We start from the raw sequence: 27,571 nt of genomic DNA, 5'->3' as shown, positions 1-27,571 counted from the left end.
ACTTTTCACATTTAAGGTACACTTGAGCAGAGTTTTTCATATTTGAGGAAGAATCTATCGTTTGTTTTCAAAATCACTTTTTTTCTTCTTTATGTCTGTTTCTGAAACAAATAGGCTAGCAAAATAGTATAAACAGATTAATCTATGAAAAGAATTACCTGTTGGTGTTCTTTATAATAAAAGAAAACTTGTTTGTACATTTCATTTCATATCAGTTAAAATGTGTTTGGAGATGTCGCCACATATGAAATCAGTAAAAATCCAATCCTATCATGCGTCCTTAAAAAAAAGATTTTTTTTGTCTTAACTATTCAAAAGACAATAACTTTTTATGAAATCACGTGAGATCAAACACCTCTTTTGCAAGAATGTAAGGATGCACTATTTTGGATTTTTCTCAATATCCAGTATGCTGAAATTTCCAAATTTTTTAACCAATGCAATATCAACACCAATCCTAGGACAGATAAATAGATGTAGTTCAAACCTAATACTAGAACATTAGTACTTAGGTACTGTCACTTTTCTTCTCAACTTTTGCTGCTTCAGGTAGTAAGTATCATTATACAGCAGAAGAAGGGCAGATTTTACAATCACCAGTGGCAAAATTGACTGGGCCAAAGCAGCAGAGCTACACAGACTACACCAAAGTAAGATAATGTTTGGTGTGCAATGGGTTAAGTAAAGTCCTTGAAAAATTATTTCAACCCAGTGGTCTGACAAAAAAATCCCATTATGTAAATTATTTCACCATTCATCACTGTATCCATACATGGCTGATTGAAGTTTTTTAGTTTTTTATTGCTGGGATAAATTTCCAAGCAGAGGGGTGTTGCAGGTAGTTCACCTGAGCTGACACAGTGCAGTGCTGACATAAGCCTAAAGATTAGTGCCGCACAGTGTAAAGTTCCGGTAAGTAATAAAGAGTTGGGTTAACATCAGGGACTCACTGTAAGAAAAGAAGCATCAGATTTGTGCGGTCAAAAGTGAAGGTCCTTGCTCACGACACTTAAGTTGTAACACATAGTTCATTTGCCTTCATACCTCCAGCTGAACAACAACAGAGATATGAGAGTTTAAGTAAAGATTAGAAGATATGTTACAGCTACCCTTGACATTTGATCTTTGCAGTGGAGTTTAACAGCTCTAGGATGATTTGCCTTCCTTAAGAGACATTTTTAGTAATTGTCTACACTGGGAATGGTAAACTGAATTTCATGGTTGTCTATGCATAAAAATTACATAACAGGAGATCTGGTTTTCATTGCAGCCCTAAGAGGTCATGCATTCAGTAATTTTACTGTACGACAGTTTTCACATGAAATGAGCAGGTTTCATTTCTTCAAGGTCCTCTGCTCATTTTTCTAGTGAAACAGCCTTGTTGTCTTATGGATGTCATCTAATGGCTTCTGTTTAGCCCCGAGAAACTTTGAAAAAAACTTCTTCGTCAGTAGAACTTTACCCATAGTACACTTAATGTGATGCAGATGCACACAGAAGCTAAACAGATCACATATTTTGCAGTAATAAAGCTTTATTTCATTGAAAAAGCACAGAAAACAGCTCAAGTCGACAGCTTTATGTAGCAATACTTGTGCAGACGCACTGGCCTGGCAACTAAACATTAGTTACATGATAAATCATTTCATAAAGAAATAAATCTCTATCAGGAGGAAAGAGAAGGCATTGTTTCTGACAGCATGAGTCAGTACATATACACTGATATGGCATCTGAACTTCATATAAAAATAAATCTCTCAACATAGGAAAATACACACCCAAATCAACATTTTCAACAGCAAAGCAGCAGGAAGTGCAGTAGTTTGAGTTAGAAAGAGACATTTGTGGAGTGAGTTTGGGTTAGAGTTGGGTTCATTTACACCTGGGGTAAATTATGTATAGACATGTTTTAGATGTAAATACGCGAATGGTTTATTGCTTAGCTTAAGTTAAAGCTAGCATAGCTATGCTAGCTACGTAGTTAACATTACTATGTAAGCCAATGAAGCTTAGTTAGCTTTAGCAACACGAGCTTTAGCAAACAAAGCAAAAGCTCACGTTGCAATGTAGATAACATATCTACGTAGCTTATGTAGTTAACGTTAGCGTTGTAGAATTGTTAGTATAGATGGCCATGAGCTTTGTGGGCTTAAGCTTTTGTTTTGTAGCTATGTGGCTCCATTGGCTACTCAGCTTACACAGCTAATGGAGCTAGATTTCACAAAGCAGACCCATCCTACTCTGCCTCTTGTTGGCTTACCCTGATATTCTTCACCAACCAACAAAGGCAATAACTAATAGCCATGTAGAGGCAGCATAAGGCAGGCCATGCCATTTCCATCCTAGGAAAAGGATGCAGCATGACTACTGAATGAACCAGGTATACTCTATGTAGAGTAAAATATAAGTGGGTATATTCCCTATTCCTATGTATACCCTGCACTATACCTATATCTATACCACTGCCTTCAACATATTTGAACTGCTAGGGTAGTGACTGCCATTTTAATTTGGTGAATTGAATCCAGATATCTTTCATTATTGGAACAAACTCTGACTTAAATCTTCTCGACAAACAAAAACTCATTCATTCTCTGTCACAAACCACAGGATGCTTTCTTTATGTTCTCCCCAAACTGATGGCCAATGTAACTCACTCCATACATGTGTATGCAGGTACTGAAACTGAAATATTAAAAAGAGGCTAGTGGCAGATAAAATATAAATGTATTAATGTAGGTATTTGCTTTTCTGTTTTTTAGGTAGTTGGGGAGAATACATGAAGCAGACAGCCTATGGACAAACACTCAGTCACTATCTTCGCAACATCCTCAGCACAGCTCTGTGTGGAGGTAACACTAGTGCATATTCACTGATATGGCATAAGCTTACAGTAGAAACATAACCCAAATAAAAGGAGGGCTGTGTTTTTAGTAGTATTCACAGAGCTAGAAGCAGCGGGGAAGAACAGCTCCTGACTTTTAAACATAGAGCCTGATGTGGGGTCAGTAAGAATAAATTCATTCTCCAAGTTAAGGGGACTGACAAAATAGTGGTTTATTTGCAAGAAACAGGATTTTAAGGTTGACCTAACAAGTTGATTTTAATAACACTTCAATAAGTTGTCAACGGACTTTCATTACAAAACTCTATAATTTGAAGCTCCAAGAAAAGTCAGGCCGTCTGTTCTTTGTAAAGCTACTTTGTAAGGAAAAGATGATGCACTGCACACTAAAGCAATGTAACAGGTGGCAGCATACTCACTGATATGGCAGCTCACCTTCAGTAAACAGAGTGGCAGCATCACCTTCTTCTCTTATCACTTCTGATTCAATCCCAAAGAATAAACATTTTGCCTCATTTGCATCAACGCCAGCACCAATTAAATCCAAAGGCAGTTCCAACAACATGGCATCTTCCCGGACACAGAAATAACTCTCAATAAGTGAGGATGAGCCAATTTTAAAGATAGTCAGATGAAAGAAAGTGGGAAGAGCTTGTAAAGAAGGGATACAGGAAAAGTAAGTGAAAGATTGGGAAAAGGAGGGATGAAGAGGGTAGCAGGAGAGCTTGGATGCTGGTGCAGTTTTCTGCTTTTACATCCAGAGGTTGGTCAGCATGATGCTGAAGAGCGCCATCAGCAGCAGCAATGTAGAGGACATCACTGTAAGAAGCAGAGGATATGACAAATATTGAAGTGATTCTATTTAATAAAACAACTTTGACAAGTTTTATGATAAAGTGGGAGTTTAGGGTGATAGAAATTGGTGGAAACTGTCTATCAGCTTTTTCTTATTTATTGCTCAACTTTCATGTCTGAGTTATTAATTTGTCAAAAAGTCTTCAATCTTCTTGTAGTAATCATTTTTGTCAGAAAGAGTGGAATGATATTTTACAAACGTCTGCTGCTACATGGTTCAACCATTGTTCAGTTATAGTGTCTGTAATCAAGCTCTGACAAGTTTTGAAGAAAGATGGAGGTAAAGACGCACATCACCTCAGCACAACATTTCAACATTTTTTGTCAGACTGCTCAATTGAGAGCTGTATTTAGCCGTCTAAAAAGGAGGTATAGTTGCACTAATTGTACTTGAGAGACTGTCAACTTAAACATAAATCTCCTCTTTATGGTACTTTAGGCAATTAAAACCAGGAAACTTCTTACCAGAGCCCTAATGTTAAAAATCTGTTTTACATGTTGGAAAGTGAGATTATTGGCTCTGTTGCAAGGAGCTAGACTGCTACCACCCTTTGTGTCGTTAGGGCAAATTATACTGAACCTAGGAAAGAGTGTAGTTAAAGGGACATTTCAGTATTTTTGAAGCTGAGTCATATGAGGTACCCAGCAGTATAAGTGGTATTAGCCTCCAGTGATTTCAGTGAGCATTGCTCCTTTAAGAAGTTCTCGCTGGTTGTACCAGCCGGAAGCTAGCTATACAGCACAACAGATTGGTATAGTTTCTCCTTGGAATTAAGCGAGTTTTTGTTAAAAATGGTCCACAAAACAATGTTGGCCTCATGTTAGCAGAAGCCCAATACATATGCACCATCAAAAATTTGAAGCATTTTTAGTTTAAATCCAAAAAGTCTCTATGTTTCTGTCACTATTTTGCAATGCAAGAGCACGTAACCAGTAGCCAAAGCCTGCATCGGAAAAATAGTGACAAAAACACAGAGGCTTTCTGGGTAAAAAAAAAAAAAAAAAAAAATCATTAATTATAGGTTAAGTTGAAAAAATTAAAATAAAAAAAAAATCAGTGGTGTGTACGTTTGAGCCAACATTGTATTGTGGCCCATTTTTTCCAAAAGCTCACTACAATCTGCAGAAAAATGGTACCCATCTGTTACACTGTATAGCCTAGCTTTCTGGCTGGTACAACCAGCGAGAACTTCTTAAAGGAGCAATGCTCACTGAAATCACTGGAGGCTAATGCCACTTCTACTGCTATGTACCTCATATGACTCAGCTTCAAATATACCGGAAAATCCCTTTAAAGCAGAAAGACTAGAGTCCAGGAGAAATTATCAAATGATCATATTGGTCTTTTAATTCAAAGAACGTCTGTCACTTACATTTAAACATTGCTCAGTTTGATTACTTCTGGATTTTAAGGCAAGATGTTACCTGCACTTGATGAATTACACTCCAACTCAACCAGAGAGTCCATGTAGCCCTGTCCCAGCCACTCCTGGTAGGTCTTCCTCTCACCAACTCCCACGAGGAAAACCGTGGAGTCCTTAAAGATGAGATCGGCGCCCTGGTAGACCGTGGAGTCAAACATCCTGAAACCAGAACCTGTATCACTGCCAAAATGTGCCTGCAGGGAAACAAAGATGAAGAGAAACTAAACGGCAAAACTGATCAAATAGTAAGTGCATCCTCAGAAGTGTTGTACTTGTCTGCTATTCAACTCACTGTTGGTTCTCTCAGATGGTTCATTATGTTTTTTATTTGTTGATATACCTCAAAAGTGTAATCAAAAACCAAGCACAGACAAAAAAATATTATTTTTAAATTTGTTTTTTGTTCTATTTGTTATTCATTTCTTTCAGTTAATTATCTAACAATGTCACTGTAAAGCTTTTAAGGGGCCTCCTATCAATGTAAATGTCAGAGTGTCTTTGATTGCATCACAGAGAAATGGGAAACACTTGCTCATAATATGAAATTGACCTAAAATTTGATATAGAAATGTTTTTCTAGTAGAAGGCATTTTCAATTCTTATATCCTCTTTTTTACCTACAGACAGCATAGGGATGTGAACACTTCTACAGAGTTAACTTTTTGTGAAAGGACCAAAATGACAAGCTTGAAATGTTTAACTGATGCTGAGAACTCCAACAAAAGAGCATATTTAGGTTTTTGTGAAGCAAATTAATGATTTTTTTCCAAAATGTACATCTGATCTGTTTCTCAAAATACAAGCAGGAGAGAGAACTGCATGCACTGAAGGAAAAGCGCAAAAGGAGCATATGTATTTGCATATGAAGCAGAGCACAAGCTGATGGCTAAATGACTTACTGACCTTTTTAAGGCTTACTGAAATCTTTAGAGCTATTTAATAGGCTACATCTGTAGCTCTTATTCTAAAATGTAGAAGTAAAAATACTCCCGCCATACTGTGAAGTGTAACTGACACTAACAAGTTTTTTTCTTTTTCATGTACAGACTAAGACAAAGCCTAAATGTTAAGAGGCCACTAAAGTCCACACTGCTGCCTTACCTGTGCATGGTCCAGGAGTCCATAGACAGCGTGGATGTTGGTGTCAGGCCGAACCATCACAGCATGGGAGGGAACTCTGGCTAGGTGACAGTGTCTGTACTGCGTCACCTCGGCTTTAGAGCCATGGGAACACAGCAGCTGGAAATCTGTAGACAGGAGATCTATTGCCCATGACTCAACAGAGTTACCTGAAGAAACACATACAATCAAGGACATCTCTGATTACTCCAAGGTAGTTTAAGAGAGAATAATTTGTCCATTTAATGTTTTTGTAGTACCATCAGTGTTTTGGAAGACAGTAGAGTGTTTGATAAAAGCCACATCTCCATCTCCCACTGCCAGACACCTGAGAGGACAGAGATAGACAAGTTGAAATATAGCTTTTCTATATCACTTTTAATATTTTCTTAATTAAGCCTGGGCTTAAGGCTGCTCTGCTATTTCAATGTTAATGTTCTGTAGCTGAAATCAGTTTGTTTATGGGTTTTGTTGCTTTAGGATGAATTCAACTTATATTCTTTCATGCTTGTTTGCCCAACTCAACATTTCATTCAGCCAGTGCTTTCATTCACGCATCAGACTGGCTTGTTAGTGACCCAGAGGGAACAGAAGCTGATGGAGAATTTTCAGCTGTCCACTGGAAAAACTGATGTACCAAAGCAAGACTTCTCAGATGCTTGAAGTAATAAAATTATCCAACATCGTATACAACTGAAGTAAGTGTTAATCAAGTTTTTTTGATAGTTTCTCATACCTGAAGGCACCGTTGTATCCGTCGTACAGATCTTTCCCCTTCTCGCACTTGTTCTGTCCTGAACTGTCTCCCACACACAGACCACAAAGGTTTTTGGGGAAACCAGGTTGGTTGGCACCAGGTACGCAGCTCTGTTTGAAGAATCCTCCCACCGCTAAGCATCACAGAGAATACAATAAATACTGATGAATATTGAGCATCTATGCCAAATACCTTGGAGTGCATAAGTTCCAATTTTGTGGCTGATATTGAATTTAATTTCCAAAAAGCTAAAAGTATGTACCTGTAAACAGTTTAGATGCTAATTAAATAGAAGAATGATAAATGAATGACTCAAAGCTTTATTGCCCCTATATTGGTCTTGAAAAGAGAGCATAAAACATAAATGTCAAAACATATCAACATCTACACAGGACAGCACATAATAACATAACTAAAATTAATAATTTAGGCACTGCATCATTACACCAAGCTAATGTAAAATACAATGCAGGGTGCTAAATTAATGCTGAATTAACAGAGCCTGTTTAGCAGATATTGTGCCATGGTACAAAATATGTAATACTCTTTTTGTCCTCATTCTGTACCCGAACCCTGAGGTCAAGAGTTCATGCTGTGGATCGCTATGACCTTGTCAACGACATACCTGTTTGTCAGCCAGGTTAGATATGCTGCAAAATTGTCTCCCAGTTATTTTGGTTGCTATTTTACAACTTTATCCATCCATCCATTTTGTATACTGCTTATTCTGTTTTGGGGGTTGCGGGAGGCTGAAGTCTATCCCAGCTGTCATTGGGCAAGAGGCAGGGTACATCCTGGACTAGTCACCAGTCAATCAAGATAATCCATCTTGTAAATTTAAGATAAAGCCTGTGTTTTCTTTAAACATTGTTTAATACATTGCAAACATGGCTTTTCTCAGTTTGACTCAATTGACTTTTAGGAATTAATTTTACAAGCTCAATCCTGGATTAATATATTTTTTGGTTTTTTGGTTTAATAATTTTTTTGACAACTTTATCAGTTTGTCTGTTTTCTGACCTCAGCCTACACCATACAACAGTACACAAGTACATACACAAACACCCCCACATCCCTCTGACCTTGTGGTATCTGACATTGCTTGGGGGCGATCAGGCCTCTCTCTATCAGCATCGCCGCAGGAACGTTCCAGCCAGCTGTGCGACCGTACCCAGTGTGACAGGAGCGGCTGTCACGCAGGTCATCGAGGTTACTGATGTCATTGTTACTCTTTTTCACCACCGCAACTGCATAATACATGGCACCGTCACGGTCATCTAGAGACAATAAAAACAAACATACATCAACGTCTCTGACCAGGGAGATGGGACTTTATCTTTGTGTTAGTCTCTGTTCATCGGAAAATAACTGCTTTCTCAAGAGTCATCTTGAGGCTGGCTACTAAAGCTCCATTAACACCAATGTTTAAATTCTAATTTTGATGGCAGAAATAAAAAAATATTTACCACCTGACTCAAAAAGATGGGTTTGCACCGCACAGGGGTAGAGAGTTATGAATGGCAACATCATTGAGCTCATATTTTCTACAGTCTAAGGATTGTACCTGTGTAGCTTTCACCAGTAGCGGGGACCAGTCCGTAATCTTTGCCAGCTGTGTAGATGTAACCTCCATCGAGAGTGATGGCATCAGCCTTGTTGTTCTACACAAATGTGAAAAGCAAAGACCAGAGATTGAAGTAGCTGGCACAGTTTATATTTCTTATATATGTACAGTGCTTAACAAATTTATTAGACCACCACCCAAAGTAAGGTTTATGCCACAGCTGCCCTAAATTAACAGCATTGCTAATTACAAAAATCATTTTTTATGTTTCTGCAATGGTTATTACACCAATATGTAGAAGCTCTTTAACCCAAATGATATTTTTAATGCTAAAATATAATTATTATTGTTATCCATAAATTTTCAAATTTACTGATTTACAAAAAACCTGAAAAAATAGTAAAGCACAGCACATAAATATTTCTTGATTAATATGTTAAATTATAGTTATTTACTTGCATTCCTGAAAAGAAAAATGAGTTTTAGTGGTTGAACGTTATGCTTGATTAATTTCTGACTTCTCAGAGAAGCCCAGTATGCCAGCTCAAATTTGGGTATAAAAAGGTGAATTCAGTTTGAAATTCCTCATTCCTGTTCAAAATGGTAAAACGTGGCGAGCTCACTCAAAAATGAAAGAGTCCACATTAAAGTGCTTCATAATACATCTGTGGCATAAACCTTACTTTGGGTGGTGGTCTAATAAATTTGTTAAGCACTGTAAATATAAGAAATGGTACAGCAGAACTGCTAAAGGGGATTTTCCAGTACAATGTCTTAGTTATTAAGTTTCTAGTCCAATCCCAGAACACGACTAACTTTGTATTTCAAGTTCAAACCACCTGGTATATATCACATTTAGTGCCACATTAAATTTGATATCTAATCCCAGCTAAAGGTTTTATTTCAACATGTAAAGATGAGCAGCCCTCCAGGGGCTCAGCGTACAATCTTAACCCATTAAAGCCTGAAAACACAGATTATAGCCAGAAAATTCTGGCTATGTTTATTTCACTTTCTACTGAAATCCAAAAAAATCTAAATTTCCATAAAATTTAACATATCAATTTTTTGTGTCTCATTTGATACATTAAGTGTTTTTGATAACAGATAATCCATTTGGGGGCATTTTTATCATTAATCAGATTGTATTCAGAATTTTTTTTTGGAATTTATTGATCATATTGATTGAATTGAGGTATCATAAAAGTATGTATCAAAAATGATGCAATAGGCTTTAAGGGGTTAAGACTTGTTTCTTGTCTGGTGGAACAAAAGCACTCTACTAAACTTAAACTATACCTTGATTTTCTCCATGCAGTCCGTCACAGAGTCCCCGAAAATGCACTTGACCTCTGGAGTCAGACCTTTACTTTGAAAAGCTGCACCCATGTCAGCGCACTTCTGCTGCTCAGCGCTTGACAAAACACACCACCGCAGGACGTCTGAGGTATTCACAGTAAAACGAATGGGTCATAAAAAAGAAAGATCAGAAAATTCAACCAATCCATTTAACCATGAGAAAATAGTTTTCCAACTAATTTAGGTCTTTTTCATTGTGTGACAATAAAGTTAATGAAGCTGAATATTTGCTCTGTTAGGTTAGATAAAAGTTTCACCTTCACTTTTACAGTCCATGGCTTTCATAGCACTATAATAGTAGCGACCCATCCACTTCTCGGGGTCCTCTGACTCAACGTTCTGAAACAGAACTGATGAATCAGAGAAAAGGAGATTTTCTCCTCCAAATTCCTGAGACACAAACATTTTGAAGTTTGATTTTTCCTGCGGAGAGAAAATTAAAGTGGATTAAATGCCAGTGTAAATGTCTTGTCTTGCTTCACAACGTTTTAAGATACTTTTATACCCAAAATAAATGTCAACTATTTGATGACTGAGGTACTGTATAGCATATAACATTACACTGTAATTTTAAACACATTAGAAATTTCTAATTTGTCTCTGTTGTTGCAGTGGTTTGTTTGTGTTTCCTGTGGAGGATGCTATTTGGCTGTTGTACAGTGATAGTCAATGTGTATTCATAATAATCCCATAGCTTTATGCTAAATTATGAACCAAAATCCTACAGCTAGTTAGTCTAGATAGGAACAAATGCTAAAAGGCAGGACTGCATCTTAAACTACGTTTTATAAAAGGTTATTTTTTTTCCTTTAACCTAAACAAAAAACAGCAAGTGAACTGACACGTGCCTGATATTTCTTTGATAAGTGCTATAATATGTCAACGTAAGTTTGCCAGGCAACAAACAGAAATGACTGATTTTTAATGGGGCATGTTTGCTTTTCATGAAACAAAAAAACAAGCTAGCTGTTTCCTTGTTTATTATTCTTTCAATCAAGCTAACATAAGCTAAGCTGCTAATGGTGCTAGCATTACACATTCACATTAATGAACTCTTGTGAATTCACCAATAATAAAAAATATTAATATATTAAAATTATATTAAGTTGAAGTTATAAAAGTGTAGCTAAGTGGAAGAATTAGGACATACCAGGCCCTCGGTTAGCAAGTTAAACACCACAGAGGGGGTGATGTGGTTGCCCACTACGACCCCACGAAATGGGATGCGGACCAGATGGCAGGTTCTCCACTGAGACACAGAAGCTCTGGTACCATCACGGCACAGCAGCTCATAGTCCGCCGAATTCAGGGATTGAGCCCAAGATGGACCCTTACCTGGTGAAAAATCACCTGTTTAGCAAACAGACATGCTAACAAATGACAAAATATAGCTACATGGCTGTTTCTGCTGTTATTACCATCAGTGTTCTCCTCAACAACCGTGTGTTTGATAAAAGCTACATCTCCGACACCGTCAGCCAGACACCTTTAGATACAAAAACAACATAACACAGAGGAAAGTTTAAGAAACAAGCTCTTGCTGAATTAAGGAAAGACTTAAGGTGGGGGACAAGTTACCTTACTTTGAAACCATCTGGTGCAACACCTGTAATGTTAGTAGATATAGTAAACACCTTCATTGTAAGCTAGAATCTCTGTTAGCTAGACTACATTTGAATTCACAGCAAGTGCACATTAAACATTGATAGTGAACATAGTTACTAACATATTGAATCTGCTTACACAGAAAACTGATAACATCAATTTTGCCATTGTGTTGATGCAGACATTGTAGTGTATAACTTAGGCTATATATGAAAAGTGGATATGTGCAGAAGTTCAGCTTTCTGCACATGGATTTGGATAAAATTACATTGTTAACTGTTCTTATGTCTAAGAAGGGATTTTTGGAATGTCATGAATCACATCTGAATATCTAAGAAGGAGCCACAGCATACCTGTTCTATTTGACACCAAGAAAGATCTTGATAACCCTATTAAACCTATTTACCCCCTTGGATGTTTTACCCTTTTCAATCATGGTCAATATATTTCAATATCTGAGGTTCTGTGGATCCCAAACACTGCACATCACCACAAACACACCATCTCCACTGTGTGTGTTGGGGGGGGGGTGAATGTGGCAAAATAAAGGAAAATCCTGGAAGACAGTGTTTTATTCAGTATTCAAGAGAATACGGCTTGGGAGATGACTGCTTTCCCAGCAAGACAATGACCCAAAGCATACGGTGAAAGCAACACAAAAAATGTTTTAAAGACAACAAGGTGAATGTTTTGGAGTGGCTGAGTCAAAGCCCAGACCTAATAGAAAATTGGACCGAGACTCAGTGCTGTGATTGCAGCCAAAGGTGCATCTACTAAATACTGACTTGAAGGGGTTAAATATTTATGCAGTCATTATCTAATTGACATTGAAAATCTGTATTCACTCTGACATGTCAAAAAACACAAATTATATTGACGAGTGATTGATTTATAAAATCAGTTAAAGGGTAAAACATCCAAGGGGGTAAATACTTTTAATAGGCGCTAAAACATCCCTTATAAAGCTACGAGTTAGCACGTGTAGTTTCTGTTTTATAAGACAGGCTTGTGTTACCTGAAAGCTCCTTCATAGCTGTAGTACATCTCCTTTTCAGACATCTCACATTTGTGCGCTCCTGTACCGTCTCCTTTGCACAGCTCACACAAAGATGCAGGGTCACCAGCCTCATTTGCTCCAGGGATACAACTCGCGTTGAAGAAATTTGCAACACCTGAACAAAGAAATTCGAACATTTCTTCAGCTCTCTGTGAAGACTTTGCATGTATATGTGTGTATGGTGAATTTTTTTCCTACCCTGTGGGATGTTGCAGCCCATCACTGACATGTAGCCCTGATCTATGAAGTATCCTAAAGGCATTTTCCAGCCAGCTGTTCGGCCTTTCCCGGTGTGACAGCTCCTCTTTCCTTTCAGGTTGTTGATGTTAATTTGAGAATTTGCTTTCTTAACAACTGCAACCGCATAGTAGGAGGCACCAGTACCTGAGGATGGAAGAGTTAACACACATGAAAACGATTAACTTTGAACGCAGCATAGTGCACTCAGACTACGTTTGATCATTAATCATCAGAGATTAAAAATAAGAGCTAGCCAACTGAATGAAAATGGTTGAGGTCTGATCAAAACTGCTGCTGTGGCTACATCTGAGCTAACTGCTCCACTGGCAGCCATTGTACATATCAACTCACACCACAACCCCCCCATAAATGAAGCCAAGCGTTAGTTTATGCAGGACATGGTAGTCATATGCCCAAGTGTGGTCAGTTCTCTGCACATATTTAAACATGATTTTCTTCTTACTAATCCCTGCTTGCATTAGCCCTGATGCACCATGCTGCTGCTGGCAAAGCTTTGCCGCCTCCACCCCAGCCTCAGAATATCCTTTTTGCAATAAAATGGTTAAAGGTATGACAAGAGTGTTCCTGACTGAACTTTAGAAAATTCATGCCTAAGCAGGTCAGCAGAAAAGCGAAAACATCTTCTCATCATGGAAAGCTTTCATTGCCTTTCTTAACTCTTTATGAAATGAACAAATGTGGTCCAGTTCTGATAAAACTGCCACTGTAGGCCAATAATAGCTACATCCAAGCTAACGGCAGCAGCTATTGCTATTGACTCACAGTACAGACACAAATGTTGTGGATCAGAGCTTTGCAAGCTGGATCTGCCTGATGACAGCCTGGCAAATCCATCTGGTTTGCAAGGTTAACACATTAGCTGGTGTATATTTTTCTACAGGTTTTATGAATTAAAAATGAAGTAAATTTGAGCTTTAGAGGTAGTTTTCTTCAGCATCAATTATTTTTTGTCCTGTTGCCAATCTTGGTGCTAAGCTAAGCAGAGCTAACAGCGGGCTAGCTCACCGTCATGGTCTCTTTTCTTGCCCTAGCACAGGAAGAATTTATTCAAACTCACGATCAACTTTTGTTTCACTGGCAGCCATCTTGAATGAAGCTGTCTTCCCCTGGTCATAGATGTTGGAGCTGGACATGGACAAGGCGTCTACTTCTTTTTCCTGCAGAGTTAAAGCAAACATGAATTAGGCCTATTGATTTAATAGGGGTCAAGAACTTAGACTGATTCCTCAGTTTTAAAATGACTAAATGTTTAAACATTAAAAATGGTTAATAAAATTTCACTCTGTTGTAAAACTCAGTGAATTTTAATGGCCTTGTGATCGCCTTAACTAAGGTTATTCTGATTTTTTTAGAAGAGAAGATTTCTTCCTCCCTAAATGAGAGTTTGAAATTCAAAGATAATCTGTTTTCAGAAAGATTGCCAGTACACTGAATGCCTTCTTCAAACCTACACTAGGAATGTTAAATTCCCTCATAAATGACCGTGTTTCCTCCCAGTACTTCTAAGAACCAGCACATTCTGTCCTAAGATCATACATCTTCCTGAGGTCATAAACTGAGCGTGCTCAGTGCTCCCTGATAACTGCATCACTTATTAACATGATCACTGCAGCTGTCCAAAGACTTTCTTCCTGGTTATCTCATCTCTGATTATGTGTTTTCCTTTATGAGCTTTTAATGAGCCCTCTGTCCTGATAAATACAAATCAAAGATGACCAAAGTCAAAAATATTTCATAAGATACTTAATGGCTACCCAGTAAATCATGTAGAAACTGTTATAACCATAAGTTAGTGAAACTGGGGACAGATTTCTACCTGTAGTTTCTGAACGCAGGCCTCCACGGTCCCTCCTTTGACACAGCTGACGGATGGGCGGATGGAGACTTCACTGAAGGCCTGTGACATGGCCTGACATTTCCTCTGCTCTGCATCAGAGATGGTGCACCATTTGATGGTGCTCTGGCCAAACACTGAGAAAAAAAGACACTTGTTATACAGACTTTGTTCAGTTAGTTCATGGGGTTATTTATTTTGACTTTATTCTGGCAAACCAGGGGTGTCCTATATTTATTAAATACTGGATTATTTTACCTTTTGAGACAGCTGAAAATAATCCAAATTCAACAAACTAAACAATTTAAATGTATTAAGCCTAAGTGTTCACAATTTAACCAGTTGTAGTCAGTCAAAAGCAGATTTTCTATGCTTTAAAAGCTATTAGGAGAAAAAGCCTTATAATGTATTATAAATGGAGACGTCTGAAATCCCTGCTTTCTTTCAGGGTCATCTTACACAAGAAATAAATTGAGGTTGAGTGGAAATGTACTTTGGTCAACATGTTCAGATTGTTTCTGAGTCACACTGTTGTTTAAACACTTAAAAACATTTGCTGTGTTTCAACATTAAGGACAAATAAAGCTTTAACAGCTGTGCAGTGTAGCTGTAAAATAGATTATTACACTCAGAGTGTCCATGACCAAAAATGGCAGCAAAAATGGCAATAAACATGATGATTTTTTCCCACTTCTTATGCCTTAGTTTTTAAATCAAGATCAACCCTGATCATAAATATCAAATGTGGATTTATTCATTAAAAAATATATATATATATTTACTACCTTCAAACTGGATTTCATGGAAGGGGATTATAACAGCCTTAATGTGTTAATAATAAGCAACTAATTTGATTTTTATGCTTTTTTAAAATTTTGAGATTCTGATTGTTTTAATAGTGTGCCTACAGGAAACCAGAAATACAGCACGCAATTTTCCCTCACGCCAATTATGAGAAAATGACTGACATTTTGTAACAAACAGGAAAACCTGCAAATTTGAGGCAGTGACTCCAGAATGAAAGTCTAAAATCATAAAATGCATGTTTTTACCTTGATGGCAGGGGAGGTTAAAATTGTGGTTTTAATGGGTTTCAGTGGGACATTTTTGGTCACGAACACCCTGAGTGTGTACAAAAAAATGTACTGAGCTCATTACTGACCCCTTCTAATATTAAGATTTCAAAATTCTATTGAAAAAAACTTGTTGTTGGTATTAACGGAGTTAAAATAATCCAGAAAAGAAAACAAATAAATGAGCCTAAAAAGACAAAATGCCTCATACACCCTTTAATGATTTGGTTAAATTTGGATTTGGATGCAAAAACTTCTTATTAGCTGAGGGGAAATGATTGGTTGAACTGGGTCATGGGATCTGATGAGAGTGAAGAGTGGACTCCAAATTCAGGGTTGAGAAAAAGCTCAGAGATCAGCCTCTAAAGTGATTTCTCAGAGAATATTTCTCCATACAAGGAAATAAAGACTAAATATTGGATGTGTCAACAGTTCCTGTTTTCTCCTCAGGCTGTTTTATTCAAGAAAATCGAGGTCAAATGGAAAAGTTCTTTAGTCAACATGTTCAGGACAATTGTGAGTCACACTGTTGTTTAAACTATTTCTTATTTCTGTGTTCAATAGGGACTGATTAAATATGAATAGAGCTTCAACAGCCCTTTGACAGTACATAATTAAAACATGAATGATGTTCGTAATCATTAACTAGTAACAGGAAGTTAAAAGGCAAACATTGTTCTTGTTTGTTTTTGCTGAAGGGAAATTATCAGTTTCTCTGTTGTCCTTAAACCTTCACTGTTGTGTTGCATTTATCTTTACCTTTAAGGCAATTGTTTTTGCAGTTCTTTGTAGATAGAGATCATGAATTTTTATGGAAAAAGAGACAAAAATACACCTCTGGATACATTTATATATTGTTGTATTCAGTTTGATTTTGGCTCACTCATACATTTTACATGTTGAATTTACAGCACTTGTGAATCCCACACAGTCTGGAAGTACCAGGCCTGGTCTCAGTCTCTGTCTGTGTTTGTATTTCAATTACTTTACATTTTGGCAAAGCTGATAAAAGGCTGATATCCACATAACCCAGCTGTCCATAGCTTGATTTGTGTGTTAACTATGCATTGTTTGTTTGTTTTATTAAAGTTAAAACAACATTGTTTCTTTAAATCCTGTTAAATTTAATCAGAGTTTGTCTTTGTTTTCATCAGAGAAGCAGATTTTAGGTCCTATATTTAATAGAGTTGGCCAAAGTGAAGAAATATCTCTGGTCATATCAGCAGAACCTGGGTTTCATCATAGAAAAACATAAAAAAAATCATTCTGCATCACTGAATCTGATCCATGTCAATACAGAAACATCCAAAAGTCACCATCTAGTACAGAAAACATCCACTTCCTCATTATCTAAGGTAGATATGCTGTTATTAAGACGCTTCATCTAATGACTAGCCAAAAAATAAACATTCTCTGAGTTGGTTGTGACTGCTTTAACATAGCTAAGAGTTTATAAAAATGTCTTACCAGTATGCAGTAAAAGCAGCAGAGCTGCCGCTGTCCTCCACATGGCCATTACCTCACTCTCCCTCTGTTTGCTGGAATAACCTTCTTATTCCTCTCCTCCGATTTATAACACAACTCCTGAGTCAAAGTCCAACCTCTATCTCCAAGACTGGGCTTAAAGTCCTCACCAGAGGATGTATAAGTATTTATGACTCAGTCATCTACAGCGAGGTCAGTCAGGACCTACTTTGACTAGTCAAAGCCCAGTGCAGAGTTTAGGAAACATATCTGCCTGGTTCAGCTACCTGGTGTGACACGTCTCTGCTGCTGCTGCTGCCTGGCTGTAGGCCAGAGGCCGGACAGAGGCGTCTTTTAGAGGCACAGAGCCCCACCTCTGTATCCCACTCCTCGACTCGGGTGGTGCTTTTCCACTGAAAAAAACGAAAGGATTAGGCTGGTATAGAGAGGCTGGAGGATCACTGACGCACTTCAGTGAGGAAAAACTCAGACAAGGAGGATGTTTACCTGCTCTGGACACTAACTCTGACTTTATACCTGATTTTACACATGTACAGAACATGTAGTTTCTTCATTATGTCAGTTATTTCCCACAAAAGTGTTCTGTCTAAGGGGACACAAACAGCAAAGAACATTTTTCGATAGATTCTGTTCTATAGAAAAAGCAATGAAGTTGTGGCAAATATGTGAGTCAGAGTTCAGATTAAATTATTTCATACATGACACGCCAAAAAAGGGGTTTTAGTTCAATCATCATGTGAAGACAACAAAAGAAAAAACAACAATATTTTGTGTGTGTATATATATATATATATATATATATATATATATATATATATGTATTTATAGGCCCATGCCCCATCTCTCCAGGTATCCTCTCTGTTGTCCCTGCTATAACGCACATGCCTGCCCCTGACGTCTGGTCCAGCCCACTGGGCCCTCAGCACCCAGTAAGCAATGAGCTGGAGCCCAGGTCCAGAAAGTATGCCAGGGGCCTGTAGAAGCACAACTGCTGTCCCTGGTAGCAGAGCCTTCCCATCTTCACTCTCCTGAGCACATCAGCATTAGACACATCTTGCCTACAATACCCAAAAATGCACCAAAGAGAAGTTTACACAAAGGAGTCCAGCTGGCAACCCTGGCCACCAGTCAGTGTCCAGGCCTCACAACAGTATAGTTAGACCGGGAGGACCAAGGATAAAGACTCTGACTTTGGTCCCCATGCTCAGATACTGGGAGCCACACTGCCTCACCCAGCAAACCCAGAAGAATTTACTTCTGGCGCGCTGGAAGTCAAGTGGTTAGGGCGCACGCCATGAACATAGGTGACCCGGGTTCGAATCCGGCCCATGGCTCTATTTCCTGCATGTCTCTCCCCTGTTTCCAACTCTATCCACTGTCCTATCAAATAAAGACCAAAAATAAATCTTTTTTAAAAAAAAAGAAATATTTTCTTCTAACTTTGCACAAATTTCCACTCTGACTTAAAGATATACTGACTATATGACAGAGGTCAAAGGTCAAGTTTACTGGGGCCATATTCAATCTTTGCTTGTTAATGCTATACCTCAAGAATACTCAGAGAGATTTTCTTCAGACTTTGTACTCAGGTCCACTCTGACTCAAGGATAAACTGGACGTATTATTGGAGGTCAGGGGTGAAACATCAAGGTCATCAGGCTCATGTCCAACCCTTGCTTATAAATGCAAAAGCTCAAGAGCACTTAGAGAGATTGTCTTCAAACGTTTCACACATGTCCACTCTGACTCAGAGATGGGCCGATTAGAGTTAAGAGTTCATAGGTCATAGGTAGACATTTGGCTTATGTTCCTTTCTCTTGGTTCTGAATGCAAAAGCTAAAGAATGGGATTTTCTTCAAACTCTGTACTGAAGTCCTCTTTGACAAGAATAAATCAAATACATTTTGAAAGAACAGAGTCAAAAACCACCCTAGCCCTTCTCTGTGACCCTCACTATACCTTTACTGCCAACAGTTGTAGCCTATACTTCATGGCGACACACAGCCTGCAGGTGGAGGTTCTAGTTTAAGCTGCACTGGCATCTTTGAGGTCCTGTTAATGTGATAGGACCTCAGACTATTTGTGTAACTGCTCTTTTATCTCTTCAGGAACAACACATGAGAACACAGAGAACGACCTGAGACTCACAGATAAAGGTTTGAGAGGGGAGACAAGTGTGGCTGAAACCCAAGTCAAGAACTCAAACTTGACCACTGGGGCTAAATAGTATGTACTTACAAAACACGTCAAAACTGGAACTGTTACAGAGTTACTTCTCTCACCTAAACTGTTAATTTACCAGATTTGAAGCAGCAGCTCCTCTCCGTCTAGAGAAACTAATGCTTTTCCTCGCCCTATATGGGCTACATTCCCACGTTGACAAGGCTCTTTATCAGAGAGGAATACATTGTCACAATGTCATTTAATAAAAGGATACCACTTCCTCATTCTTCCTCAGGTATTAGAGAAAAAAGGACGTCAACATGAAAGCAGGTAGAGGCTAAAAACACGCCAGGAAACTTTAGCTGACCTGCTTGGACAATACAGGAAAGAACAAACACAATGACTAAAGATAAGGGATGTGAACACCTTGATGTGTCATTGTGTGTCTATGTGGCTGATACTGTGTTGAAGTAGACACTGTTACAGGTCAGAAGTATAAGCTATTTACTGTGAGTCCCAGAGCTATCAGGTCTGAAAAATAATTCAAAGACAATATGACACACCTGGTAAAGTTACCTGAGTGAACATTCTGGTTGCATTTCAGTTCAGTTCTATTTGTATTTGTATTATTTTGTTTACTTACCCTTGTCAGTCTGTCTGCTCTGTTTGTTTCCCGCCTTCTTTGTCTTCCCCACCCCCCCATTACTCACACCTGAGTCTGGTTATCCCCTGATTGCCTGTGTATTTAACCCCAGAGTGTCCTTCATCATGTGCCAGTTTGTAGTGACTCCCTAGAGTTCCTTTTTCTCATGTTTTTCTTTTGTGTTTGCTCTCTTAGGTTTCAGTCCTGTCTGTTTCTTGACCCAGTCTTTTGCCTTGGGTTTTGTTTATGGGACAATACTATGGACTCTAAAATGGACACAGTCTCAGTGGTGTCACCCACTGGATTCAGGACACATCATGCTGTTCCAGGTGTAAAGCAGAGCTGGTGCCTGGAATGTCATACTATAAAATCTTAAACAGAAATTAAAGCAAATGCAAGATATTTGATTTTATGTTGCAGCCTGATGCTACAGTCCAAAAAAATCCTTTTTATCCTCATTAATCTACACTCAGTACCAGTGGTGTGCACGGGGGGGTGTTTAAGTACCCTCCTCATTGGCAAAACACACTAAACTGCCCCCTTGGGTGAAAAAAAAACACTTAAATGCCCTCTTGGCCGGTTAAAACATGATAAACTGCCCTCTTGGGTGGTAAAAACACATGCTTAAGTGCCCTCCAGGGTGGCAAAACCCACTAAACTGCCCTCTTGGGTGAAGAAAACACACTAAACTCCAGAAGACCATTAGGACCAAGAAATACTATGAAACATTACTGTTGCAATGACTTTTATGTTGGGCCCTTTTTGATCTATATTGAGCAAGAACTATCTCACAGAACCAGTTTGGATTATCTGGTGCTAATATGCTAACTTGAGTAGTCTGTCTAGTCAGCCTGTTTTAAGTCTATATAATGTGCCATTTGTATAACATATAAACATGTCTAAAGTGCCCTTGAAAACACACCAAACTTAGTGCCTTCTTCAGTGGCGAGAACGCTCTGTATGTGCCCTTTTTTTTCTTTTCGCCCCTGCCCTTGAAAAAGTCTGTGCACACCACTGCTCAGTACCCCATCATGACAAAGTGAAAACATTTTTGAAAAACGTCAAATTTATTAGAAATAAAAAACTGAAATATCACATTTTTTCAGACCCTTGCAAAAACAAATTTAGCTCAGGTTCCTCCTATTTCTCTGGATCTGCTAAAATGTTTTTACACCTTAACCAGAGTCCCTCTGTGGTAAATTAAATTGATTGGTCATGATTTGGAAAGGCACACACCTTTCTACAGAAGGCCTCACAGCTGACAATGCACATCAGAGCAAAAACCAAGCCATGAGACTTAAGGAACTGCCTGCAGAGTTCAGAGACAGGACTGTTGTCAGACACAGAACTACAAAAAAATGTCTGTAAATTACTGAAGGTTCCCAATAGTACAGTGGCGTAGTGCATTCACTTGAAAATAAAAAAAAAATACTCCTGTTTTCATGAGATAACTATCTCGTAAAAACAGGAATTCATTTATTTTTGACTTTCCTGTTTTTACGAGATTACTACCTCCTCTGTTACCATCAAGCATAAAGAGAAGAGGCCAAGCGAACAGTTAGCTGACACAATTTGGCGTGACACGTAACTGTTACCTTAAACACATTAAAAAGCCTACCTTACCTGTATTGACCCCGCACCTCTAATTACTGGCTGATAAATGCATGCAGGAGAGCATCAGGGGGAATCCTGTTTTTACAAGATAGTATCTCGTAAAAACAGGAATTCAAAAATAAATAAATTCCTGTTTTTATGAGATAGTATCTCGTAAAAATAGGAATTAAAAAAATAACCACAAAAATCCTGCTTTTATGAGATAGTTATGTTGTAAAAACAGCAGGATGTTTTTTATTTTCAAGTGAATGCAATACGCCACCATACAATAGCACAGTGGCCTCCATAATTCTCAAATGGAAGAAGTTTGGCACAACCTTCAATCAAGACTGGATTCCAATCAAGTTGTAGAGACATCCCAGCAAAGATCCAGGGAAATGGACATAACCTGAGTGTTTTTATTCATACATAAGGAGGGTCCCCCTAGGGTCTCTGCCATCTTGAATTTTTGCATCTTCTTGTTTTCTACAATACCACGTAAGCGCACATGTTTTTTTTACTCCATTCACACCAGAAGTGAGTGTTGCAGTCTGGAATCTGACTGTTTGATTTTACTATTATTCCCAATTTTACGCACTGTACCTTTAAACTTTTTTACCTTTTGCTCTTCAAGAACAAAGGAGAAGAAAAAAATCTGCTTTCACGTTAATCTTAATGAAAGTTAAAATATGTATATACAGTGTATGAACACTGGCTCAGCTACGGTTTGTTTTTAAGTTACAAAACAAAGACAACAGGAAAGAGAGCATACATGTGGCATTTGATTTGTTTTATTTTTGATTTTAGATTTAATCTAAGGTAACAATAGGTTGTTGCCATTTCTGCTGACTGTAAACATTCACCACATGTAAGCAGGAACACAGGATGCATAATCATGATAAAATATTTCTGCAGACATCTGGTGAAAAACAGGAAGGAAGGCTGGTCATAAAATCAGTGATTGCGCTGGTTGTTCCTCTATCTAGACTGGTAAGAAAGCACTGGTGATAAAACCAATAAAGCCTTCAAGTAGTGCATAAAGAAGCAAACAGGCAACATTCAGTCGATACTCCTGGTGCTTGAACTTGTGAATGAACTCAAACAAAAAATGAGAATCAGTGCAGCTTTAAAACATGTATTGTGCGATCAAAGACGATTAATTTCTATTTAAATTCATAATTATCATGAGTTCATTATTGCTGTAAATGTTGCTGCAGAAGCAGTTATCTCTGGAGTCAGACTGTGGTGGTGCAGCTGCAACATTACCAAGAAGGCTAAATGTGACAGAGTGAGGCCGACACGGTGGAGGTGACAGCCGGGCTGACGTGTCAGGGAGCTGCTATTTACAGGAGCAGTCATCACCTCACATCAGCTGACCTGAGATCTGCTGTCACATCTGGATTACTCTAAACTTATTCAACTTGAATGCTCTGTTCCTTACGTTAACGCTAAAAGTGCACTATAGTTGTCCTGCACGTGCCTCATGATGGAAAAACCTCTGTCCTCACACCAGCTGAGCTCAAGAGCTAATGTCACGTACAGCGTGCTCTGTATGTCAAAAGCACCTGTAAAACATCTTTATAGGATCTTTAGAGATAACATTTATGTCATGTACTTTTATTTTTTGCTTGTCTCACATCCTGAGTTTGGTTTATGACCAGTCTGAATCAAGTCTAATTTATATCTGAGGTCACTCCATAGTTTATGACAGGAGATTGATGTCTGATCACCAGATTATGTTTAGGTGAGGAACAAACTGGATGACCTTTAGCTGAGTGATAACTTTGGACCTGGTACACTTGAATGATGTAAGACAGAAGCTGATGGTAAATTACCTGCAGTAAGATGATCATCTTCAGTCATCCCGGCAGTTAGCCATGACCACATCTTTAAATATGTTTAGTTTAATTGAAGTTGTATAACTTTACTCTCTGAAATTAAGCCTGAATTCCCTAGTATACAATAAAAGATGTAGCTAACATTATTGATTGTTGCTAAGTGTACATATTTTTTTAGCTGAAATGTTCAAAGTCAGTTGAAATCCTGATTGGTTGCTGACATTATAGCTCAGAGAGCTTCTGAGATGTGGCTATTTGGCCACCATCTTGGAAAGGGTAGCTTCAGCTCATTATGAACATACAGTGCATTCAGAAAGTATTCAGACCCGTTGTCCAAAAACTCTGGTGCCTCCAATTTCTCTTGATCGTTGCTGAGATGTTTCTACACCTTGATGGGAGTCTAGCTATTTTAAATAAAACTGATTGGATGCGATTTGAAAAGGCACACACCTCTCTGGAAAAGAGCATTGCAACGTCACTGTGTGTTTTGTGCCTTAAACAATTAAGAAGCCGTAATGTAAGGCATGCTTTGATATTCTCAAATGACGAAAAAGTTTCGCTAAAACAAGAGAGGACTAAATAAGGAAAGTGTTGGAGCTGTATTCTGTCTGCCTGTTAACAGCTTTTTCACACACTAACTTATTAACCACATGAGGTATGTGATGTCAGTTTATGACATCTCCAGTCACAAGATGGGACTGGTTGTCCAGTTTGATTGAGAGAGTCTGAACAGACACTTATGGACATGTAACTTTTGTTTATCTCAGGTTGTTGTGATTCAAGTATTTTCTTTTTAAATGCCCTACATCATATGTTTATGGCAGTGGCCATTGGGCCATTGGGCAGGGAACAAAAAGTTCAGCTGCACTGAAGGTTCTCAAGAGCACAGTGGTGTCCATAATTCTCAAATAGAAGAAGTTTGGCATGACCAGGACTCTTCCAAGAGCTGGCCAACCTGAGCAATCAAGGGAGAAGGGCCTTAGGCCCCGTCCACACGGAGATGAATTCAGGAGTATACGCAAAAGTTTTTTGTCATATCGGCGTTTCATCCACACGGAAACAGCGTTTTGTGAGGCCATAAACGCTATTTTTTGGTCTCAGAGTGAACAAATCTGTAAACACTTACCATTTCGTCTCCGTGTGGACAGCCAGCCGCATCTTTCTTGAACTGATTACGCCACACATAGCGTAATGCCGCGTGTGCTGTCAAACCAAAACAACAATGGTGGATTACAGGGTCGTAGTGCTGCAGAAGCTACTGAGCTTATTATGGCTTTGACAGCAAAATCTGATGCTCCTTTACCACCGCTGAGAACAGTATACACCAAATGTGGTGTACCACCACAGAGAACAACCAGAAGGGCAACCAGGAGAAAGTTTGTGGCAGTTTGCTGTAATCTTCTTCTCTCTTTTGGTGCATTTCCGTAGCGGTGTTACAGCACCACTTACAGGCTTGGCATATATACTACAATGTTTTCAGTCATTTTCAGTGGTTCCGTGCTTGCGCATTTCCTGAAACGGTCCGTGTTTACGGAAAAATTTTTCAAAACTAAATGGAAATGTATCGTTTTCGTCTCCGTGTGGCCAAGGCCTTAGAAAGAGATGGGACCAAGAACCTGATAGTTACTCTGAGTTTCAGAGATCCTGTGTTGAGATGGGACAAAGAAAAGGGAGTAAAATTAAATGTATAAATGTATGGACTTGTAGGGCTTCTGTACAAAGTAAACCTCATGACTTTTTCGACCAGTGCCTTTAAAAAAGTCCTCTAGAATTGTAATAAGTCTAAAACTCTAGTTTCAGGCAGTGTATCTCAAAATAAGACTTTCCCATGGTATTTATTTTATTTTAGGTCAAAGATTTTTAATTCCTTGTAACTCTCAAGTCATGATAATCATTTACAACATGGTAGAATTTGAGGTAAAATAAAGAAGTATTCACTTGGTCTTTTATATCAAACACTGATAATTTCTGCAACTTAAAAGAAGAAACATCGAAACAAGGTATTTCAGTAAATCTCAATAAAGACTTTTATTTATTTTTTTACCAAAATAGGCAGTTAGAGCAGGGATAAATATTATAATATGTTAGATATAGATCCATCTCTGTTATAGATTCTTTGCATCGGTGCTTTACTCTAACAGACAGTGGCATGGTCCCCTGGCTAAAACACACAGCCAGAGTCATACAGAGCTCAGTTCTGTCAATTTACAACAACACCGGTTTACTTGATTCATAGAGGATTATACATGGAGAGAAATAATGTAGCTGCACATTCTGTGAGAGAATATCGAAGCTTTCAAACACATGTAGTCAAAATGATTGAGTATTTGGATCTAGGAGCTACACTTTTGACAGAACCGTTTCTCCGTACGTCTCTGGTCTCCAGTCAGCTTGGAGGAGTCGCCTTGGGGTGGTTGAGGGTGGAGATGAGAGAAGTGGGTGGCTGACAAGGTCCATAGAGGGGCTGTGTTACCAAAAGCATCTTGATATTACAAATGTTACGCTGGACAACAGAGATTATCGTCATGTTTCAGGTTAGCTCCATTTGTGACCTCTGCTTCTGAAGGCTCAAGGTTGGCTCAGTAAAGGTGCAGCAGGGCAAAACAGTTCTAACTAGTTCTAAAGCTCAAAGAAGTAAGAAGAGAAGCAGATTCAGATGATAAGTCTTCATTTGTAGCTTCAAAGAACAAGACAAGCTGTTATTTTCGTCAGTTTTCACCCTGCAGATGTGCCATTTTCAAAGGTATTTTCATGATCTCATGGATAATGCAGTCTTTTAAGACTAAATTAATGTTTTATATTACTTTTCTTCACACTGTTGATTTTTTTTGTAAACACAAAGAGGTTACATTCAGTGTTAATCATCTAGTAAATCAGAGTATCATCTGCATAATGTATAACCTACATCAAGCTGTGACTTTGCTCTCTGTGGGTGTCCTTTTAGCTCATGCATGATACGAATGAATAAGGTGTATACTTAATCGCCTGAAGAAAAGAAAAACTTGTTTTAAAAGCTGGTTGTAACCTCAGGCTCATCAATGCTGTGAATGTGCAGATAATTAATTTAATTTTGTGACACCTTTTCAAGTGTTTGGAGCAAGTCAACTTCCCACCAGTCTCTGCTATGTTTAGCAGATGAGTACCACAGTACAGAGATGCAAAATGAGGGACTTGTATCTTGAAAGATCCAGGATTTAAAGACTACAAAGGTTGTGGACTTCCAGTTGCAGTTTCTTTAATGCAGGAGACAGTGCATTAAACTTTGACGGAATCATTCAAAATTCAAAAGCACTGGCCATAACGGTCACAGGAAAATATTCAGGACAATAAAGTGTATCGTATCGTATCGTATCATATTGCATCACATCGTATCGTAACAGCACAGCCATCCAAGAATGTTAGATTTGGACATTGCTGAAACATTTGAGCTCCCCCCTGCAAACACCTGGGCAATCATGAAAATACCTTAGAAGATAAAAGTTGTCATGGCTTTGCTTTGACTGTCCATCATGTATGTGTGCCCATAGCACTGAGTAAAGTATGGAGCACTAAAGTCACAAATGGAGTTAATTTAGGGTGTTATTCATGCACACTCGAGGCTCAAACTTATAAAATCAGCATTTAAAAAACTGCAGAGCTAATGGAGTTCATTAGCTTGTTAGCCCTGACAGCAGCGTTAGCCGGAGGTGTTCATCTGATGTCTTTAACTACGCAACAAAAGCATGACATACAGCAAAAACATTACTGCACCAAATTCCTTCTTTTCCAAAAAAATGTAAACCTCTTCAGAGCTTGCAAACCAGCATTGCATTCTTTTAAATCACATATTCAGTCACCACAAACACCAGTCGTGTCAGTCTCGCCATGCTAAGATGCATTTTAGAAACAGCCCTCTTTAGTGCAACTACAGTGAGACGGGAAGCTACGAAGATGACGATGATGATTATGATCATGATGATAGTGTTGATGAAGAAGATGATACACTGATTAATGCTGGAGTGATCGACTCATGTCACACTGTGGATGAGGAGAACAAGAGGAGGAAAGAGATGGAGGCAAGAGATAGAGAGGAGGAGGAGGAGGAGGAGGAGGAGGT

At 38.5% G+C, this 27,571-nt stretch overlaps 1 protein-coding gene across 3 annotated transcripts; it reads right to left on the bottom strand.

The window, feature by feature from the left end:
• Positions 1 to 1,538: 1,538 nt before the first annotated feature.
• meltf (melanotransferrin) lies at positions 1,539 to 24,685 on the bottom strand. 3 transcript variants are annotated; one of them, XM_041792191.1, is made up of 17 exons: positions 24,602 to 24,685; positions 17,505 to 17,630; positions 14,663 to 14,817; positions 13,904 to 14,003; positions 12,784 to 12,969; positions 12,544 to 12,700; positions 11,342 to 11,409; positions 11,074 to 11,258; positions 10,181 to 10,346; positions 9,864 to 10,006; positions 8,565 to 8,661; positions 8,083 to 8,277; positions 6,980 to 7,133; positions 6,504 to 6,571; positions 6,226 to 6,413; positions 5,126 to 5,318; positions 1,539 to 3,664 (listed from the first exon to the last, which is right to left on the bottom strand). In XM_041792191.1, exons 3-17 carry the CDS (start codon positions 14,750 to 14,752, stop codon positions 3,597 to 3,599), a joined length of 2,058 nt encoding a protein of 685 aa, XP_041648125.1. In that variant the 5' UTR covers positions 14,753 to 14,817; positions 17,505 to 17,630; positions 24,602 to 24,685; the 3' UTR covers positions 1,539 to 3,596. The 3 variants fall into 3 exon arrangements, with proteins under 3 accessions (XP_041648125.1, XP_041648126.1, XP_041648124.1); XM_041792192.1 differs by lacking the exon at positions 24,602 to 24,685 and adding an exon at positions 20,045 to 20,059; XM_041792190.1 differs by lacking the exons at positions 17,505 to 17,630; positions 24,602 to 24,685 and adding an exon at positions 17,221 to 17,494.
• Positions 24,686 to 27,571: the final 2,886 nt, after the last annotated feature.

Source organism: Cheilinus undulatus, linkage group 7, assembly GCF_018320785.1.
Source record: "Cheilinus undulatus linkage group 7, ASM1832078v1, whole genome shotgun sequence".
Taxonomy (NCBI): domain Eukaryota; kingdom Metazoa; phylum Chordata; class Actinopteri; order Labriformes; family Labridae; genus Cheilinus; species Cheilinus undulatus.
Note: the sequence above shows the minus strand (reverse complement) of the source record. Positions and strands in the feature narration are given on the sequence as shown.